Source organism: Schistocerca gregaria, chromosome 5 (assembly GCF_023897955.1).
Source record: "Schistocerca gregaria isolate iqSchGreg1 chromosome 5, iqSchGreg1.2, whole genome shotgun sequence".
Lineage (NCBI taxonomy): Eukaryota > Metazoa > Arthropoda > Insecta > Orthoptera > Acrididae > Schistocerca > Schistocerca gregaria.
In genome coordinates, this window is record NC_064924.1 from 36,704,811 (window position 1) to 36,727,525 (window position 22,715).

The following is a 22,715-nucleotide window of genomic DNA, read 5'->3' on the forward strand; positions in this document are numbered from 1 at the left end:
ACTGGTAACAAATCTAGCCGCTTCCTTTGTTTAGTGCACTGCTGACCTATCAAGGGGAGTCCTACAAATCTTGACACGATAACCTAAGTCTAGAAATCTGCAGCCAAGACCATCCCAGAGTTAATGAAGCCTTTAGCTGAGACCCTCCACTTGGCTCCAAACCAAAGGACCCTGATCAAATCTGGAAACAATGCAGGACAGCAGTCTTCACCACCTCTGCCAGCTGCCTGTACAATCCAAGGATCACCTCAGAACCCATGCGACAGGCGACGTTGCTGCCAATGTGAGCCACAACTTGCTGACAATTGCACCCTGTATGCTTGACAGCTGTGCAGGCAAGGCCGCCTTCACATCTCGAATGAGGCTCATTGGCAGACATCCCGAGGCACACTGGCTTTCTTTCCAGCTCTAAATGCTGTCTGCCTAAGGGACTCCATAACACACTTAACAATGGAGCTCCCAATTACTAATAACCCCCAAGTGTGCCTGCCCAGACCCTGGCAAATGGGTGAGGCCAAGCCTCCAGTCTCCACACTGGCTCTCCACCTCAAGCGAAGCAAACATGCTACCACCCACCTCTCATCCTGCTATGCGGGTGGATCCACAATGTTGGGTGCACTAGCAGGTGACTCAGAAGCAAAGCCCATGGCCAAAACTAGCAACAGCTACGGTGTCCCATGCAACACGCCAGATTCTCAGCTATCGCTATAGCCTGAGACAGCAGCCTGAAGGTGACTAACCATAGTTACAAGTGCATTCAGTTGTTCATGAACTCTGGCCTGCTCCTCCTGCGTCCGCACACAGCACGCACACATCCCAGCCATTCTAGCAAGACTAACTCAAGAAGCAGATCATAAAAGCAGACAGAATTCTAGATATGCAACTAGCTACCATCCTGATTTGTCATGAGCAATGAGCTATGTAGCTGGTTGTTCAGTGAGAAACTTGTACGATTCAGAGTGAATGAATTTTCTCTTACAAAAGCACGAGATTAAACCTATTAAACAGAAAATACATGCACAAAATTTAATAAATATTCCTGTTTATTGCAAGTGGTTACCTTGAACACCTTTTCCATTTGTTGCTGGTTATACAGTATTACCAACTGTGATTATCAAACATGTGTTCTTTTTTTGACAGCAGCCCTATTTCAGAGGTTTCTTTTTTTTAGTTAGTGGGTTTTCTGCCTTTATTTAGCCACTTAAAAGTAAAATAACAACCACATACAACAACCCATTTGAAGGAAAGAGGTTTTCTTGGTCCCTTAGTCCCTGTACTTCATGCTGCTTGGAAACACTGTCAAGCAATACGATCCAAAAGTGTGTGGCATTCTAGTAAGTAGCCATTACCTGCAGTAAACGGTCCCTTGTTTGAAGATGATCTGTGCTGGTGCACAAGTGGAAAAATGATGAATGAAGACGCTACTCCTGGCCCATCCATATCTACAACTCTGTCAACACAAGGATGAATGAAGAAGCTTCTCCTGGCCCATCCATATCTACAACTCTGCCAACACATGATGAAGTGAGAAAAATTATAATAAATGTCGCACAATGCAGTGAATGAAAGAAAAGGGAAACAGCTAAGTACATTAGTGGGATGAATATTTACTTAATACTGATAACGGTATTAACACTTGCAACAACCCCCCCCCCCCCCCCGCCCACTGTTACTAAACCTCCAGAGATGTCTCAGTTTAGCCAGTGAGTCTGTAGATGGTGGTATAAGGGGCACACAATAACTGGCCACATTTTCCCACCCGAGTTTTACAACAATACAGCTAGTCCATCCTTGACCTGAGTTAGCCACTGGATAGGAATTCTTCCTACCTGTTATGTGGAGATGCTCTCATAGTTTTATGTCCCCCTTGCAGAGCATAACAGTGTCATTGGATTCTGAAGGTTTTACATAATGAAGTTGGAAGAAGTTTCGTGTGCACATAATTTGTATGTGGGATGCTATTATGGTGTGTTTATTTAAGGAACACTGGGAAATGAACTGGTTAAGACTGATATTAAGTGAATTATTAATGATACGAGAGCATGGTCTACCACATCAACAAATCAAACAGTACCCTATCGCCGACTGCCGACTATGGTGCACAGCCTATAACTTGAGTGTACAATTGGTAAAGTTCATGTAAGCTTTTACTTCTTTGATTACGTCAAATCAATCAGTGTTTCCTAGCACTGTAAAAATTGCTGAAAGATAGTATTTATGACTCGTAGACTCCTCCTAATGTCTGAGTACCAAACGGAAACTTATGTTAGCAAATATTTAAGAACAACAACTACAAACAATGGAAAATGCAAAACAGAATGTAACAATTATGAGAAGGAAATTTGATGTTCACCATATAGAGGAGATGCTGAGTCACAGATAGGCACAACAAAAAGACTCTCACAATCAAAGCTTTCGGCCATTAAGGCCTTCGTCAACACTAAAAACACACACACACACACACACACACACACACACACACACAATTCACACATGCGATTGCAGTCTCAGGCAACTCAAACCACACACAGAGTGGGTGAGAGTCTTTTTGTTGTGCCTACCTGCAACTCAGCATCTCCGCTATATGGTGAGAAGCAACTTTCCTTCCCACAACTGTGAACAACAATTACTTGGTTCACTGCTTTCTGTTCGCATCTCTTTACTGACATCACAAGTGATTTCTGCATCGGCACCTCATCCCACTGGCTATGAAAGCGCCAGATTGCCAACCACATCGGCTAGTCAATGTGGGAAAATACCAATCGCTCATTACTCCATATGAACTACAGCACTGATACATTCACTACACATTATGCCAAGTAGCAAAGCTGGAAATAAAGTAAAATGTGCTCTTATCTGCAACAAGAGTCACAAACATAAATTTTTAAAATATCATTTGTCTCTTCCTGCTTGAATAATTGTGTTACAACAGCCTCAATTTAATTTTATTACTACTAATAATCCTTACATTTAACATGAATTTCTTTATATATGTGATTTTGCAGAAGCTCATTATTCCATCACATCATCTGTACTGTAGCAAATGACTGGTATGAAGTGCAAAGTTGCCAGTAGTGATTCCTCACACCTTTCCGCACTCTGTGGCTACACAAATGATTATTCTGCCACTTCCAAGGTTATTACCATTCCACTCGATGAAATGACCAAGCAAGCATTCAAAAACTATTGGTTTATCAACACAAGATGGCGGATCCTGGCTAGTCGTGGTGTCAGAGAACTACAGAATACAAGCTCTGTCCCCATCACCAGCAGCATCTTTGAAGAGGAAGAAGGAAGTGATAGAAGGTAAAAGTAAGAGATAGTGGAGTAACAAATTTCGCCTGCGGGACACCTATCCACTTATATTATCTAAGGTCACAAGGTGGTCCATCATACTGACTGAAATCCTTCACTTCCCTCAGTGCATGGTTCACACACAACCTGCGTGCTGCCCTCAGGAATGGCAAGTAACAGCACCAGCCTGGACCATTGAATACAAGGTGACGAAAGTAGGGAAGCCGAGCGCCATCACCAAGATCACGATCCTGGACCTCGGTGATTAAGGTATGGTGGGTGCCCTCAAAGTACTTCTGCTAAAGACCAGCATACTATTCACCAGATAACGATATGGTATGCTGTCCAACTGTCAATGGTCATTAAGGCTGACTTTCAACACTCGGGCAGTAGTGAACAAAATACAACTGGTGATGCGTTTTAAGAAATGTCAACTCACGATTTAGAGCCAACTACAAAGCTGATACTGGAAGTCTGGCATTGGCAGAACAGGGGTATGATAGTTGGGAGGGGGGGGGGGGGGATTTGAAAATAATATTTGGAACAGCTGATACGGATGTGATCTACAAAGGGTAAATGCCACTCTGCGACAAGTGCAGAGGATAGGACATTCTTGGAAGAAAAAAAAAAAAAAAAAAAAAAGTACAGTTGCATATGACCCATTGGAAAACATGAGGAAGGACATATTTAATGACACATAACATATTTACCCTATGCTTTGACTGCTGCATTAGTGACACAAATTCTGGAGTTAGTGACCATACTTGATAAAACCTTGGACAGTCAGGAACTGACTAGATATTATTGACACCCAGCTGACCGTTGTGAGAGTACTTCGAATCCGTCACTGATACCTGCACTGAAGTGGCTGAGGTGCAAGAAGCACTCAATCATGGCACTTGTGGGCACATAGCATCAGCACTATTGTTGATGGGGGAATTTTTGGGGAGGGAGGGGGGGGATTGCAGAAGGTTTGGTGTTGCTGTTGACACTGGAGGAAAGTTCCTTGCATTTATTCTACCGTGGGGCTGATGTAAATGTAACATTAGATGGAAGGGGTTACAAGTATGGGCACAAATATCCCTGAAGTGTAGAGAGTATCAGTTTGAGTGTTACACTTTACCTGGTAGCATGCAGGGCCCAAAAAAAAAGGTACGTATTCCTACGGGTGCTGCATAGTCTCTTCTTCGACCTCTACAGAAACTCCCACAAGCTTATTACTGCCTCAAAATTGCTACAGTGCTAAGACAAGCAAACCCACAGTTGCCACAAGTTTCCCAAAGTGAAATTCCCTGATTTTGAGACAAGTTTTAGCATTTTTCCCTGACAAATTTTGAGATCTCTAGGGTAGGTAAAGACATAAGTAGAAAAAGAAATTCAAGGACTTCTGTGTTCGCCCCCGTATGAACAAAAGTCTTGAGTACTAACATCAACATCTTTTATAATGAACTGTTTATAGACGGAGAAAGCAAGCCAAATAGAATGTGTATTTCATTAAGCCATTGTTATCTTATTTCAATAAAACAAAACACATCTGGTGACAAAAACATGCATTTCCTTGGAGACACAAGACAGATTTAAAATACCTTCACTGATTCCAGAAATAACCTCAGAAAAAAGTAGGCTTCTCAAAAGAAGTGTTTGAGGCAGGAAAGAAATGTGTAAATCAACACTATAGGTGTTGTTGTTCATCCTTCTGAATCTGTTTAGTGTATTCGTCTCTTGGTCTCCATCTGCGATTTTTACCCTCCACACTGCCCTCCAATACTAAAATTGTGATCCATTTATGCCTCAGAACATGTCCTAACAACCAATCCCTTCTTCTAGTTAAGTTATGCCACAAACTTCTCTTCTCCCCAATCATATTCAATACCTCCTCATTAGTTATATGATCTACCCACCTAATGTTCAGCATTCTTCTGTAGCGTCACATTTTGAAAGCTTCTCTTCTCTTCTTGTCCAAACTAGTTATCATCCACGTTTCACTTCTATTCATAGCTACACTCCATACAAATACTTTCAGAAACGACTTCCTCACACTTAAATCAATACTAGATGTTAACAAATTTAAATTTGATATCCTCTCTACTTCGGCCATCATCAGTTATTTTGCTCCCCAAATAGCAAAACTCCTTTACTACTTTAAGTGTCTCATTTCCTAATCTAATTCCCTCAGCATCACCCGACTTAATTTGACTACATTCCATTATCCTCGTTTTGCTTCTGTTGATGTTCATCTTATATCCTCCTTTCAAGACACTACCCATGCTGTTCAACTGCTCTTCAAAATCCTTTGCTGTCTCTGACAGAATTACAATGTCATCGGCGTACCTCAAAGTTTTATTTCTTCTCCATGGATTTTAATACCTACTCCGAATTTTTCTTTTGTTTCCTTCACTGCTTGCTCAATATACAGATTGAATAACATTGGGGATAGGCTACAACCCTGTCTTACTCCCTTCCCAACCACTACTTCCCTTTCATGTCCCTCAACTCTTATAACTGCCATCTGGTTTCTGTACAAACTATAAATAGCCTTTCGCTCCCTGTATTTTACCCCTGCCACCTTCAGAATTTGAAAGAGAGTATTCCAATCAACATTGTCAGAAGCTTTCTCTAAGTCTACAAATGCTAGAAACGTAGGTTTGCCTTTTCTTAACCTAGCTTCTAAGATAAGTTGTAGGGTCAGTATTGCCTCACATGTTCCAACATTTCTACGGAATCCAAACTGATCTTCCCCGAAGTCAGTTTCTACCAGTTTTTCCATTCGTCTATAGACAATACGAGTTAGTATTTTGCATCCGTGACTTATTAAACTGATTGTTCGGTGATTTTCACATCTGTAAGCACCTGCTTTCTTTGGGATCGGAATTATTATATTCTTCTTGAAGTCTGAGGGTATTTCGCCTGTCGCATACATCTTGCTCACCAGATGGTAGAGTTTTGTCAGGACTGGCTCTCCCAAGGCCGTCAGTGGTCCTAATCACTATAGGTGACCACCAATAAAATGTTGGTTCTACTATGTTTGTTATTGTCAGTTATTACCCACTGTGTCATGCCTATTATTTTACAGGTATTGTGTGATTTTCCTTTCAAGAAATATGAGCACATAGTGTACAAACCACCAGTGACTGCCACAATTTTTTTTTCTTATCACCCATACTTCCTAATATATAAATTACTTTTGAAGTGCCAAAATGTACTAGAATAAATAAAATATCTATAAAATGCTGCACTATACCATCTCCTTGTGGTGAGACAGCTGCAATCCGTGAAAGCTGTTGCCGGCAGCCTCTGACCTGCCGAGGAGCACTGCAGTCCTTTGTCCTCAGATAAACCACGAAAATCTGCTGCATTATGTCTCACACAAACATACCTGGCCTGCATTCACATCAGTGAGACTAGATATGATGTGCAGGGCTTGCACATTTAGTGGGAAATGATGGGCTTCAGATTGGCAGGCCAGATCCTTTACAGATACCCAACAGAAGTGGCCTGCAGTTTTGGGCTGTCATGGAAGTCCACTTGTATGGCCAGCTATTCACATGCCACAGACACCATGCTGATGAAACGAGACTGTGCTGACAAATCCATGCAACAAGAAACTTGCGCAAATACTCTGAGAATCAATACTAATGAGGATAGGTAGCAACTCACCACAAAGATGATCGCTGAGCTGCAGGCTGGCATGAAGAAATGACAATCACACTCTCACAACTAAACTATCAGCCATAGCCTGTATCAGAAAATGAAGCACTCACACATTCACACACAACTCATGCACCAATGACCACCATCTCCGGCCACTGGTAACAGTTTCTGAGAATCAGATCCAAACAAACCACTCCTCACACCTCCCTGCCTCTCGTCAGCAGCTGCCAGACTAGTGGCAAGAAATGGTGGCAGCACTGACTGCAGGCTGAGGTGAATGGTAGGAAAGAGTGAAGCAGTAAGTAAGTGGGAGTAGCGAAGTGGCACATGTAATCTGCTATGCCCAACCAGTGACAATGCATGACACCTGAGTAAACAAATCATTTCATCTACTGAGACAAAAACAAGATTTTTTCCAGAGAATTTTTCAAATTTCCCTAATATATCCCTGATTTCCTCAACACATTTGAAATTTCCTAATATTCCCCAATTTCCAGAACTTGTGGCTACCCTGAAATCCCACAATCTCGATCCTTATCATTTCAGGGTTTTGTGAGCTCAGCTGGTTTTGTGCAGAATCTCCACATTTACCTGTTCTCAGGAAGTACTCGCTAGGCTGACTATTGTCAAAGACTTGGGCCTTACTACCTTTTGAGTAGTGCACAAGTGGTTGACACTTTGCACACATTACAACTAGGGTCGTGTATGTGGAACATGTGACGTAGAAGTAGAGAGTCAGGGTTTAATGATCAATGGGACATGTCTCTTTTCAGTTACCTGAGACCATTATAGACTCCCACTGATTTACTTATCTCATTTCCCTTTCAAGATCCTGCTCTCTGAAAACCAAAAATACTCTAGCATGGTCCAACTTATAGCTACCCATCATGGACCAACTGATAGCAGCTAAGAATTGGCCCCTTACATTGGAAAACTCTGCATCAGCCACCGAAATCTATATTTTGGTACATGCTGTCCGCTGCTGTCACAAAAGGAGAATTATTCAGATTCACCAGTCACTGTCTTTCCACCTGTAAGTATATGCCACTGGTACTTAAGCCACTGACTAAAACTCTATAAACCCTGTGGAGAATTATGGCTTCCACCTGTTACTTATAGGTATGTTCCCAGCATCTTCACAGCTAGCTTTCCACACTAAATTTGGAAACTGAATTGCACCAAAGGGGGAAAGAACGTAATGCCACAGACAGAATAACATGAGGAATAATGTGGCAATGTGCTCTGTTTATTATACACAAAGTTCTGCAGCTGATGACACTTTTGACCTGCTAACTAACCCCAGCATTTCTGCAACATGTGGTAAAACTCTTATAACTAAGTGCCAATGGAGCAACTGCCCACATGTGCCTCCACAGCCAGGACCAAACTAACTCAGTGCATGGATATAATGAATGGGCAGGGTGATGACATACTGAGGAACAAGAAGTTGGTTGACATTTCATCAGACCTGTATAACGGACCAGATGACTCCTCCAGGCAGCTCCAGGTCAGAACTGTAAGGGTCTGAGGTTTGAACCTGTGGAATCCTGCTAACCTGGTGTGCTTTACCAAGTTGCCACCAGCTTAATTAACCAGTCACTCCACCTTAAGAGGTCACTGCACAACCACTAGCTGGCTACCACTGAAGTGTATCATAATTGTGCTGCTTTCTAATGGTGTATGAACGTTGATGTCAAGGTTGCCTTCACTACACTGGGTAAGAAGACACTGCGGGTTGACATCAGGCTGCACCTGTCAGAGGAGAACACACATTTCTGCCTACACCTGCACATTGTATCAACAGAAAGTTTTACTGTAATCCGTCTATCTTGCTGCGACCATCTTCCCTTTTGACAGACTCCTGGCTACCTCGCCTGCCAATCGAGCCTGCAATGCCTCTGTGTGAGAGAGAATACACCATCCTGATCGACCGTAGAAACCTCTCAACGACGGACTGTGGAAGTCATCCATTATGGGAAAAACACAGTCCAAAACATAACAACCTAGATTTTGTGTGTTACACTGAAGTATGGGTATGACTAAAATTAAAAGGTAGCAAAGTGATCACAATAACTCTCATTTTGATTCATTCTTTAAAGTAATAGTAAATTCAATACACACAAAAGGAATGTGGGCAGTACCATAACAATGCTGTAGTTTATTTCCCTGTAGTTTATTTCCCTGTAGTTTATAAGTTTCATGACAGGTATCTTATGCAGTATCTTGAATGTAAGCACAAAGATTACTGTGATGCTCAGATTGTACAACTGCTACATAAAACTAATGTAATGTGAAAAGTCCAATTTTTACCTCTGATATTACTCAGTATTTCAACAGTTCATTTCTAAATCTTACTACATTTGAAGTATTAAAATGACAATATATTGATAAACTCCTAGTGTGGACACTGCAATGTGGCAGTGAGTTCAGAGCACCCGAAGGGATAGTGGTGATGTGGGTGTACAACCCCTGTCTTCCTCTCGCATGATTTATGTTTCAGAGAAAGCAGAACTGTCACTCAGTGACAGGTATTGCCAAACCATCGTAGTATTGCATCAGTTGTACTTGTCCACTGTGATGGGCCAAGATAAGTTTTTCACTCAGTTCAGCATACAAAAAGAAAATGATTAACAGGCCAAAGAAAAGTGGAATACACAAAGCATTTAGTATGGTTTACCACTCAATTGCTTGCCGAGGTCAGCAGCATTGTAAACAACATTGTATAGACTTGACCCCTAGTGGTATCTTTCGCAAAGTCCAACACTGCAACACTGAAGCATCAGAACAATAATAAAGAATTGTAATGATATGGATATGATAGATTGGAACTCACCACACAGAGGAGGCATCAAGACACTATCACAATCTATCATTTCCAGATTCTTATATTCAGTCCTGGACTTTACTCTGTTCGACAAAGAATGTATTACTTTTGTGAATCACCATTGGTTGATTAATGATCTCTCAACACTTTGTCATTGCTATCTTGCACTTATAAATAGCTATATCAAACAATTGACTAATGACAGAATTACAGTACTACAAAACTGTAGTAAAGAAGTAAATAATGTACTACTTTAAAACTACAAAAGCTGCAGAGAATTAAATGTATGGACTGTTGATACAAAGATTCAGTAGAAGATTTGTCAAAAGAAATTTATGAGAACATTCACCACATTCATATTGTCAAACTTCAACTGATACTCCATAATACATGGTTACAGAACACAAAACAATCAGCAAAAGAGATTACTATAAAATATAACATACTAAACGCAAGCCACAGACAGCTGCTAGAGGTGGCAAACAATAATAGCAATATGCTGTTATAAATAATTTCAGAAATCATGTATAAGCACAAACAAAGAGCACAATCTCAGTATAACATGATTATACAAATTTTATATAGGGGCCTACTCAGAACAGTTAGCTTCATATACTATGAATCAATCATGTACTCAAATGTGGTAGAGTGTTTACATAGAGAGCTGGAAAGTAGCAGCTAAAACAAATTTCAAGAATGAATATTCCAGTGTTTACAGAAGCGGTAATGTGAAATCAGTTTATAGAGAACCAAATTTGGGAGTGCAAGTACACACAATGATTTACCGTCATCTACCAAACAGCTCACTGCAATGGATCACAGAATGCACCTGCATTTGAAGTGAATGGGATCAAAATCATCTGCAATCCAAATTAAGGTTATGGATAGTGAACGCTGTGATTAGTTTCTTGAAGGGGCTACACAAAATTTTCTTTTCTATCTTTTTCCACATAGTTTAGTAATCTGTAAACATTAATTTCTTAAGAACATTAAAAACTCAGAATTTTCTTTCTTCTCCTATCTGTGTATGATGCTGGACAAATTCTAGCCAAAGAAAGTATGAACATGTGACCAAATGTACCATATAAGATATATTTCTGAACAGAGATGACTTGTTTCCAGATGGTAATGATGTAATTTGTAATGACACACCTGTTGTAGGGTGGAGTTTAATAGGTACAAAACTTGATGTGCTGTGTTTTTGAGTGCCATTTGAGCATTTACGCAGTATACAAAGAGTCAGGTCTCTGAATTTTCTGGAATGCAGTTGAGAGAGCTGGATTGCCTCAATTATCAGTCTTGGAGCAGTGATGAGTTTAACCCTGCCTCAGAAGTCAAAGCAAGGCTGGTGATACACACTGATACTGATTAAAAGGTCTGGAAGTGTGGAGGATTGACCCTAGTCAACCACTAAACAATCCAAGTAAATCTGCTGATAAATATACTGGGTAATTTGTCTTGGGTGCCATATATTGTTACGAGTGCACAGATGCTGGCTGTGGCCAATTGTTGATTTCACTCAATCCACAGGAGCAGGTAGAATGAGGCAAAATAAACATATGACACAAATGTGGGCAAATGTAGAGTAAGAAATCTGGTGTTGAAAACAGACAAGGTCAGACAGCACAGGGCATAAAACACTAACTTATGATATGGACATGAGAGCTGTACCCAGACTGAACTCCTAGTGCTGTTTTCATGTTCATCAATCTGATGCAATGAGCACAACAGATTGGCCTTCGGAAATTTCTCACATCTATTTACTTAATAGATTTGTTCCCTATGTGCAGCAGAAATTTGTGGTGTCTCGGCAGCGACAATGTATAACAGGGTGTATACGTGGACAAGGAAAAAATATTACAGGATCTCCCGGTTAAAAATACATTTTCTCCCGGTTGAAAATACACTTTTCCCATGTTAAGTGACAGTATTTTTTCCTTCTAATAATTATTAGAAGAATAAATACGCCGGGAAAATTTCAGAAGTCACAGTATATTTTCCGTCGGAACTGTAAAACTTACCAATCCTTTGAAAAGATATGGTTTTATACAGCAACGTAGAATTTCTCGGCACTTAAGAAAACAAAACTCGGGGGAAGGGGGGGGGGGGGGGGGGGGAACAAGTTTTGGAAAGATCTTTGATAAGCAGCAACATGTACGCCGCAAATTTTTGTATTGCGGAAGTATGAATTCGAATTCCACCAACAGGAAAAGTTAATGGTTTAAGTTACTATACATAGTGTTGCTACAAGAAAAGCAAAGCTTTTGCATATAATATTTGTCTCTAAGATTAATAAGCTACAAGAGAAGCTAAGCTTTCACATATAATGTTGATCTGTTTAGCGCATGTTACACTTTAAGATACATCATACAAATACGCCAGCAAAATTTTTAATACCGACATAAATCTCTAATCTTCTGGGCTCAAAAATCATCTGCATGGCTTGTCATCAAAGAGTTGATTTTTAAATAGGAGCAAACGCTCTGTGATTTAAGAAATTCATCGTACATTCACACACATAGTTCATCTTACGTAAAACAAAATCTACTTTGAAAATAACGCTTTTCAAACCACAATTCACAATATTTTCCTGTGACCTGTTAGAAACAGTTTCATTTCAGCAGTTGCCAGAGAGCGCCAGGTAAGATTCCCAGTGGCTTAGGCCTCAACCTGACATTAAGCTTTTCGGTATGATTTTCAGTAGTACCAGTACTCTAATATCTCATGTTTGGTTCTTTATTATGGCATAATGTCATACGTGCTACAAGATGAAAATGTGCATTTGAAATGCAGCAAACAATTAAAACTAGCCAATAGTGTGGAATTAAACACTTCGTTTCAAATAAATTTACTGCCTCAGAGGAAATCTTAATAAATGCCAAATTTCTTTAGCAAACTGACAAAAATAACTTTATTGTACTGCAAGGTGATCGATGCTCGACTGTCAGAAAGGTGGAAATAAAATAAAATCTGAAACTAGTAACATATTTAAGCCTTCCGTAATTAAGTGGGTGTATTTTAATTCACTTGATAGCTCCCAGTCACAGAAATCCGTCTTGTTTTCATTTGACGTGAGAGCAGTAAACAAAGAGGAAACAGATGAATCACTAAACGTAAACACGGGTCACGTGGAGACTAACCCCCCCCCCCCCCACACCCCCACCCCTCACCCCACTATAACTCAGACTGCTCTGTGCACGTCTTTCTGAAGAGTCTTCTGATACACAAAACACGTTTTTTGGCCTTTAGAGAGACGAAGCGCAGTGCCACGCCTCTTCAAACAATATTCTTATAGCGCACATCACGGTATCGCGCTGTGTGGAACTCAGACGTGTATATTTTGCAATGCATGCCATCAAACTATTTCAGGACAATGGAAATTAAAATGTCCTGTAGTGTCTCTCCTGCTCCCAGTTGGCTGTTTTGACATCTTGTCCCACTAAAAAATAAAAATAAATGCAATTAATACTGGATGGGATTATTTGTAGCCAGAAGAACAAGAACTCTTCAGAAAACCTGGCCTTCTTATTGCCTATTAGCTAGTAACTTGCTCTTCTGTGTGACATAAAATTAAATGTAGGCTACCTAAATCCAGTAAAGACAAGAGAGAGGCAAGACAGTACACATTTCTTCAGTTATTAGGTCCTAGCGATTTTTCTCTCCAATCTTGCTGCATCTTTACAAGGCGTGCTTTCCTTTCTGTGAAAGAACTATTACCTCATCAAAGTTCGTCAAACGTTTTGCTACATGAAAAATCGAAATGTCGTCGTCTAATACTGAGAAAGCTGTTAATACATATAATACCCATACTGGTGTGGTTTCTCGATCTAATTATGTCTATTTTGTCACTGTTTGCTGGAAAAAACAAAATAGGCCTTTCTAATATTGCAGCAATTGTGACACACACAAAATAAGCGAGCCTGTTTTGGCAATAATGGTCATTTTTATAGTATGACAATATAATTCATGAAGTACCAATACAAAATACCTATTTGGCCTACTACCATCAAAAAGCTTTATGTTTGGAAATAGTTTCGCATTTCTACATCTCCATTCATACTCCGCAAGCCACCTGACGGTGTGTGGCGGAGGGTACCCTGAGTACCTCTATCGGGTCTCACTTCTATTCCAGTCTCGTATTGTACGTGGAAAGAAGGATTGTTGGTATGCTTCTGTGTGGGCTCTAATCTCTCTGATTTTATCCTCATGGTCTCTTCGCGAGATATACGTAGGAGGGAGCAATATATTGCTTGACTCTTCGGCGGAGGTATGTTCTCGAAACTTCAAACAAAAGCCCGTACCAATCTACTTAGTGCCTCTCCTGCAGAGTCTTCCACTGGAGTTTATCTATCATCTCCGTAACGCTTTCGCGATTACCCAATGATCCTGTAACGAAGCGTGCTGCTCTCCGTTGGATCTTCTCTATCTCTTCTGTCAACCCTATCTGGTGCGGATCCCACACTGCTGAGCAGTATTCAAGCACTGGACGAACAAGTGTACTGTAACCTACTTCCTTTGTTTTCGTATTGAATTTCCTTAGGATTCTTCCAATGAATCTCAGTCTGGCATCTGCTTTACTGACAATCAAGAAACAGTCAAGAAACACGGCATCTACCTGTGAACCCGTATCTAAGGCCCTCTGAGTCTCGTGGACGAATAGCACGAGCTGGGTTTCACACGATCGTCTTTTTCGAAACCCATGCTGATTCCTACCGATTAGATTTCTAGTCTCCAGAAAAGCCATTATACTCTAACATAAAACGTGTTCCAAAATTCTACAACTGATCGACGTTAGAGATATAGGTCTATAGTTCTGCACATCTGTTCGACGTCCCTTCTTGAAAACGGGGATGACCTGTGCCCTTTTCCAATCCTTTGGAACGTTTCGCTCTTCTAGAGACCTACGGTACACCGCTGCAAGAAGGGGGGCAAGTTCCTTTGCGTACTCTGTGTAAAATCGAACTGGTATCCCATCAGGTCCAGCGGCCTTTCCTCTTTTGAGGAATTTTAATTGTTTCTCTATCCCTCTGACGTCTATTTCGATATCTACCATTTTGTCAACTGTGCGACAATCTAGAGAAGGAAGCACAGTGGAGTCTTCCTCTGTGAAACAGCTTTGGAAGAAGACATTTAGTATTTCTGCCTTTAGTCTGTCATCCTCTGTTTCAGTACCATTTTGGTCACAGAGTGGCCGGACATTTTGTTTTGATCCATATACCGCTTTGACATAGGACCAAAATTTCTTAGGATTTTCTGCCAAGTCAGTACATAGAACTTTACTTTCGAATTCATTGAAAGCCTCTCGCATAGCCCTCCTCACACTGCATTTCGCTTCGCGTAATTTTTGTTTGTGTGCAAGGCTTTGGCTATGTTTATGTTTGCTGTGAAATTCCCTTTGCTTCCGCAGCAGTTTTCTAACTCGGTTGTTGTACCACGGTGGCTCTTTTCCATCTCTTACGATCTTGCTTGGCACATACTCATCTAACGCATATTGTACGACGGTTTTGAACTTTATCCTCAACACTATCTGTACTTGAGACAAAACTTTTGTGTTGAGCCATCAAGTACTCTGAAATCTGCTTTTTGTCACTTTTCCTAAACAGAAAAATCTTCCTACCTTTTTTAATATTTCTATTTACGGCTGAAATCATCGATGCAGTAACCGTTTTATGATCGCTGATCCCCTGTTCTGCATTAACTGATTCAAATAGTTCCGGTCTGTTATCGCCACGAGTTGGTTCTCTGTTTAACTGCTCAAGGTAGTTTCCAGATAAAGCACTTAAAATAATTTCACTGGATTCTTTGTACCTGCCACCCGTTATGAACGTTTGAGTCATCCAGTCTATATCCGGCAAATTAAAATCTCCACCCAGAACTATAACATGGTGGGGAAATCTACTCGAAATATTTTCCAAATTATTCTTCACGTGCTCAGCCACAACAGCTGCTGAGCCCGGGGGCCTATAGAGACATCCAATTACCATGTCTGAGCCTGCTTTAACCGTGACCTTCACCCAAATCATTTCACATATTGGATCTCCGTCAATTTCCTTCGATACTATTGCACTTCTTATCACTATAAACACGCCTCCCCCTTCACTGTCCACCCTGTCTCTGTGGTATACATTCCAATCTGAGTTTAGGATTTCATTACTGTTTACGTCTGGTTTCAGCCAACTTTCTGTCCCTAGTACTATATGGGCGTTGTGACCGTTTATTAATGAGAGCTGTTCTGGGACTTTTCTACAGACGCCCCTGCAGTTTACTATTAGCACATTAATATTGTTATTCCCTGTTGCATTTTGCCTACTCCTACCTTGCCGCGTCTCAGGAAGCATCTTGTCGGGCCTAGGGAGGGAATTCTCTAACCTAAAAAACCCCCATGTGCACTCCACACGTACTCCGCTACCCTTGTAGCCGCTTCCAGCGTGTAGTGCATGCCTGACCTATTCAGGGGGACCCTACATTTCTCCACCCGATAGTGGAGGTCGAGAAATTCGCATGTTCCAATTTCTCATGAACGAGGCTGACGAGGATGCCCCTGGCAGAGACATCACGTACACTATGCACGCATTCAAAATTCAACTTATAAATCTTTCAAAAATCAGCTTAGAATGTGTTAAAAAAAGTCCACAAACCAGCAGGGGTGCATTTCAAAATCGTATGAATAATTGATAGACTGACGTGCGCTGGATGCTAAGTGCTTTGTGAAACAAAGTTTTTTTCCTCAAGAATATAAATTGGTCGCCTCTCCCTGAAACTGCCGCCCATTCGGATACCCCGGTTTGCAGCCCCCCCCCCCTCCCCTCCCACTAGATCCATGCCTGCTGCACACGTGTGAATCTGGCAGCTTGGGCGCACCAGTAAAATTTTGCCAGGTACCCATGAGGGTGGTTGCTCCTACTGTTGCTTACACAGCCAATAGCCACATTTCTGTAGCCAGAAGCGGGAGACAGTATTACTCATATGCGACTCAACTGCGCGTGTGCATGAGCTCGCTCATAACTGCTTAAATGAATCTAATGTAAACAGTTATGACGTCATACTCATCGGAGACAATTCATTGTTATTAAGAATTGCATATACTTCCTAAGACCTTTGACACATTTTGCTGTTGGCAGACGCTTGTACGTGCACTGTGTTATTTTACATGGCGCATTTAGTTTTATTTTTGTTTTTTCTCTCGTTCATGTTTTAATGCCGCAGTATTATTCTGCAACAGCAGGATACAGTAATATCCTTTGATAGAGTATCAGTTCTTACCAGTCAAATCTAAAACAACGAAAAAAAAACAGAATTCTAAAAAATTCCTGGGTTTTTGCCGTTTTTTTCCCGGATGAAAAAATTCCCGGGTTCTTCCCGGATCTCCCGGTTGTCCTGGGTCGTATACATGCTGTATAACCACACAGCCTGCAAAATGAGTTGGAGATCACAGATGATGTTTACATTTACCCATTTTGCAATTAAGCACCACAGACCTTCAACAAGTAGTTGCTGCAAGAATACACAGGACACTACTTCTTTCAAGGAAAGATCTATAGTTGTAGAAGTGTAGCTGAAAAGGCAGAATACTGATTGCTACAATGAAAACTGATGACGAATGAAATCTGCCCCTAAAAGCTACCTTGGAAAAAAATAGCAAAAAAGGGATTAGTAATTCATTTTTTGGCAGCCAAGACCTTCAACCTAGCAAACTATGAGAGGCTCAGCTTTAGAATCAGCCATTAAAATGAGACAATTAAAAATCTGTACATTTTCTTTGTTTTTGTTTAAGCGTTGCTCATTTCATTTCATCCACATTCTTCAAGTTCCTAACATTACGAAAATACTGAGTTGACCAATCTATTTGTTTTTGGTAAAATGGTTCAAACAGCTCTGAGCACTATGAGACTTAACGTCTAATGTCATCAGTCCCCTAGACCTTAGAACTACTTAAACCTAACTAACCTAAGGACATCACACACATCCATGCCCGAGGCAGGATTCGAACCTGCGACCGTAGCGGTCGCGCGGTTCCAGACTGTAGCGCCTAGAACCGCTCGGCCACCTCGGCCGGCAATCTATTTGTTTGAAGGGTATCTGCCACATTAAAACTTGTCACATATGACAGCCATAAGAAATACTCACCTATTGTCAGAAGGAGTGGCACTACAGTCCATATCTGGCAGAAGAATTTCACAATGGTCACTTGCCCCTTCATTGACCGGTGCTGCAAAATGCACATCTTTCACATTATTCCCATCTACGGTTTCTTCCATTTTCAACATCTTTGTACATTTTGTGAGGCAGTGAATACTGGGAAGTCTAGTGCTGACTGAGCTTCCTAAGAACTGCAAATAAGCAATCAGACAATAAAAGCATCTTTGCTGCACCTGCAGTCATTTAAATTATACAATTAATTAACCACACTATACATGCGTGTGTCCCTCCTTCCACCCATCTATTTCCAAACAAAAATGAGGATGGGTGGGGGCGGGGGGGGGGGGGGGGGGGGGGAGAGGCGGTTGCACACACACGTTTAGAAATAAGCAGAAATTATTATGATTCCATGTATTTTTTTGATTCCACAGCCCCTGAGACACAAAGAGGGGTAGGTAAAATAGGGTGAAGGTAACTGGGTCAGAATGATTCACAGCTGCAGCAGGCTTCTTGAGCTCTACCCGAGCTACATACACTTAAGTACACCATAATTATGGTAATGGAAAATCTTTGGTGAGAGACAAACAGCGGAAGGAAATTCTGTAAAAGGATTCATCTGAACTGTTCTCAGCCTTGTTTATGTGCCTATCGTCACCTCAACTATTTGCTGAGGCTTTACGTTAACTCCTTTCATCATTTATTTACACTGTAAGTCACTCTGAGCTGTTTTTGATACCATACGTAGTATACCAATGTCATTTAATTTCTTTCTTTTACAATCATTGATGTTCTACAGCTAGTAAGACCTGTGTACAAACATATATTTCTTCAATTTTACTACCATGTTCATTGCAAGAAGTGTGTGTAATATGAATATTTATTTATTTATTTATTTCAGAAAAAAAGCAAGCTATTTTGCTGCTCCATCAGAGACAACATTAAGGTCAGCAACTACAGCAAACACCCACACAAATGTAGTAATTTATACTTCCAAACAATGGAAAATCAAGGGAGGAAAAGACAGATTGCTACTTACCATAAAGAAGACATATTAAGTTGCGAACAGGCACAATTAATAGACACTTACGTAAAGGTCTCAGCCATAGCCTAGAAACACACACACACACACACACACACACACACACACACACACACACACCACACACACACACACACACACACACACAAGCATGCACACGACTGCCAACTCCACCATCTCTGGCCACATTCCGGCCCGAGATGGTAAAATTAGTGGTCATGTGTGTATGAGGAGCACTTGCTTGTGTGTACGAATGGTGTGTGTTTCTCTTTTGCTCATGAAGGTTGTGGCCAAAAGTTTTATGTAAGGATATTTTAATTGTGCGTGTCTGTAACTTCACATGTCTTCTATATGGCTATAAGTAGCAATCTGTCTTTTCCTACATTGTAGTTTGGGTTTTATATCTGAATGCATTCAGAGCTGTAGAGTACTGTCAACATCAAACAGAGATCATAGAAAAGGCAAATGGAGGCCACAAAATATCTGTGTAAGAGGAGACAGTACACCTCCTTTTTCTTTGTGTGGTCTAGCATGAGGCACAGTTATAAAAACCATATCTCTTTTGTAAATTTATTGTTACCATTTATGTTAAATGTTCATCAAGAATCAATCCAATTTATTTTGTTGTTTCCACCACATGTTTTAATATACTTAATTTTTATTTTTTTAAATTATAGTCTTATGTGTTTCCTAATGGCAACATCTAATTAAACAGGTTATTAGCTGATTTCTGTCATAACAGTCTATCATTCAAACTTTTCAAGGATTCTTAGACACACAATATTTGTTGTGATTATTACTATTATTAACCAATAGAAAATCCAGGATGTAAGGTAACAATATTATGAAAAGATATTTCCTACACATCATATAATGGAGGTGCTGACACCCAAACCACAGGTGTCAAACACTCACATCGGCACTAAACATCGTGCATCGATAGAGTATCAACCAAAACACCAATTTAGTTTGTGCTGGGTGCTGTTCTCCAGTAAAAGATGTGTAAATGGTAATTAAAAGTAACACCAGAACCACAGAGTATAGGCAAACCATATCTGTGCCCTCTAAATTGAAGATCTCTGGTAGGTGAATTGGTAGAGCGCCAGATTGTTGTACAAAAGATTCCAAGTACGAAACCCACTGCAGGTGATTTTTTTTTTTTAACATATCATGTGTGACATTGTTATATGAGAGAACGTTTTTGTGCCATGTAAAAGAACGTTTCAGAGTTTGTAGCAAAGTTCTTTTGGCAGGCTGCTTTTGCTTTGTTAGTTGAAACTATAGTATACATTTGTATAGATAGGTGTGATGTTATCTATACAAATGTACACTATAGGTTTGCTATTTTCAACTAACGAAGCAAAAGCAGCCTGCCAAAAGAACACTGCTACAAACTCTGGAACATCCTTTTACATGGCAAAAAAGTTCTCTCATATAACAATTCCACACATAATCCAAAAAAAAATCACCATCAGTGGGTCTCAAACTCGGGACCTTCCACACGACGATCTGACACTCTACCAACTCATCTACCAAAGATCTTCAATTCAGTGGGCACAGATATAGTTTACCTATACTCTGTAGTTCTGGTGTTACTTTTAATTACCATTTACACATCTTCTACTGGATGACAGCTCACAGTGCAAACTAAATTGGTGTTTGGTTGACAAACTTTTGGTACCAATGTGAGTGTCTGAAATCTGAAGGTTTGGGTGTGAGTCGCAGATAGGTACAACCAAAAGACTTCAGCAAATGACGGGAGAGGCAACCGGGTGGTGGGGGTAGGTAGGAGACTGGGGCAGGAAGGGGGAGCGATAGCAGGGTAGGCGTACAGCTGTTTCTCGGCCATAGTTTCTTGGTAGCCATTCATACAGACAGACATCGTGTTGTCATGCCCATGTAGATTGCAGCACTGTGGTTGCAGCTTAGTTTGTAGCTCACATTAATAGTTTCACAAATAGCCATGCCTTTGATGGGATAGGTGACGCTAGTGACCGAACTGGAGTAGATGGTGGTGGGAGGATGCATGGGGACAGGTTTCGAATCTAGGTCTATTACAGGGACATGATCCATGATGCAAGTGGTTGTGAGCAGATGTTGGGTACGGATGTACGAGGATTGTGTGTAGGTACAGTTGGCAGCAGAATACCACTGTGGGAGGCGTGAGAAGGATGATGGGTAGGACATTCCTCATTTAAGTGCACTATGTGAGGTAATGGAGAGCCTGGAGGAGAATGTGACTCAGCTGTTCCACTCCTTGGTGGTTCTGAGTCAAGAGGGGAATGTTCCTCCACGGCCAGGTGCCGGGACTTAAAGAGGTTGCGTGTGATTGGAGAGATAAGGCACAGGAGATCTGTTTTATCACGAGGTTGGGAGGTTCATTACCATTTTTGAAGGTCTCAGTGTGATCTTCAATGTACGTTCAGGTCAGGTGCTGGACGGTTTCTTGGGGAATGGCAGCCCATTCTTCACGGAGTGCTGTACTGAGGAGAGGTATCGATGTCAGTCACTGAGGCCTGGCAAGAAGTCGGTGTTCTAAAACATCCCGAAGGTGTTCTATAGGATTCAGGTCAGGACTCCATGCAGCCCAGTCCATTACAAGCCGTGCATTATGAACATGTGTTCGATCATGTTGAAAGATGCAATTGCCATCCTCGAATTGCTCTTCAACAGTGGGAAGCAGGAAGGTGCTTAAAACATCAATACAGGCCTGTGCTGTGATAGTGCCATGCAAAACAACAAGGGGTGCAAGCCCCCTCCATGAAAAACATGACCACACCATAACACCACCACCTCCAAATTTTACTGTTGGCACTAGACATGCTGGCAGATGATGTTTACCAGGCATTCACCATATCCACACCCTGCCAGCGGATAGCCACACTGTGTATCATGATTCGTCACTCTTTCCACTGTTCAATGGTCTAATGTTTATGCTCCTTACACCAAGCAAGGCAGAGTTCAGCATTTACCAGTGCGATGTGTAACTTATGAGTAGCGGAATGACCATGAAATCCAAGTTTTCTCACCTCCCGCATAACTGTCATAGTACTTGCAGTGGATCCAGATGCAGTTTGGAATTCCTGAATGATGGTCTTGATAGGTGTCTGCCTATTACACATTATGACCCTTTTCAACTGTCAAAGGTCTCTGTCAGTCAACAGACGAGGTCGCCCTGTAACGCTTTTGTGCTGTAGGTGTCCCTTCACATTTCCACTTCACTATCACATCAGATACAGTGAACCTAGAGGTGTTTAGGAGAGTGGAAATCTCACATACAGACATATGACACAAGTGACACCCGATCACCTGACCACATTCAAAGTCTGTGAGTTCCACGAAGTGCCCCATTCTGCTCTCTATCAACTACTGAGGTGGCAGATATGGATTACCTGTCAGTAGGTGACAGCACAATACACCTAATATGAAAAACGTATGTTTCTGGGGGTGTCCACATACTTTTGATCACATAATGTAGGTTTGATGTGGATAGAGGTACTGATATACCCATCTTCAAGGTGGACACCAACATTGAGGAAGCTAGCTTGTTAGGTTGCACAGGACAAGGTGAAACACATGGTGGAGAAAGTGTTGAGGTTTTGGATGAATGTGGATAGGGTGTCCTCATCCACAATCCAGATCACGAAGATATCACCCGTGAACCTGAACCGAGTGAGGGGTTTGGGATTCTAGATGTTTAGTAAGGATTCCTCTAGATGGCCCTATACATTGGCCATCTAGAGGAATCCTTTCTAAACACCCAGAATC

The 22,715-nt window shown here is 41.2% G+C and overlaps 1 protein-coding gene across 1 annotated transcript in view; it reads right to left on the reverse strand.

The window, feature by feature from the left end:
• The window catches only part of LOC126272406 (zinc finger protein 761-like), a 348,537-nt gene that overhangs the window by 209,326 nt on the left and 116,496 nt on the right, over nucleotides 1-22,715 (reverse strand). The window contains exon 6 of the mRNA XM_049975234.1: nucleotides 17,897-18,099. Within this exon, the coding sequence (XP_049831191.1) occupies nucleotides 17,897-18,099 (203 nt within the window). The remainder of the gene's footprint in view (nucleotides 1-17,896; nucleotides 18,100-22,715) is intronic.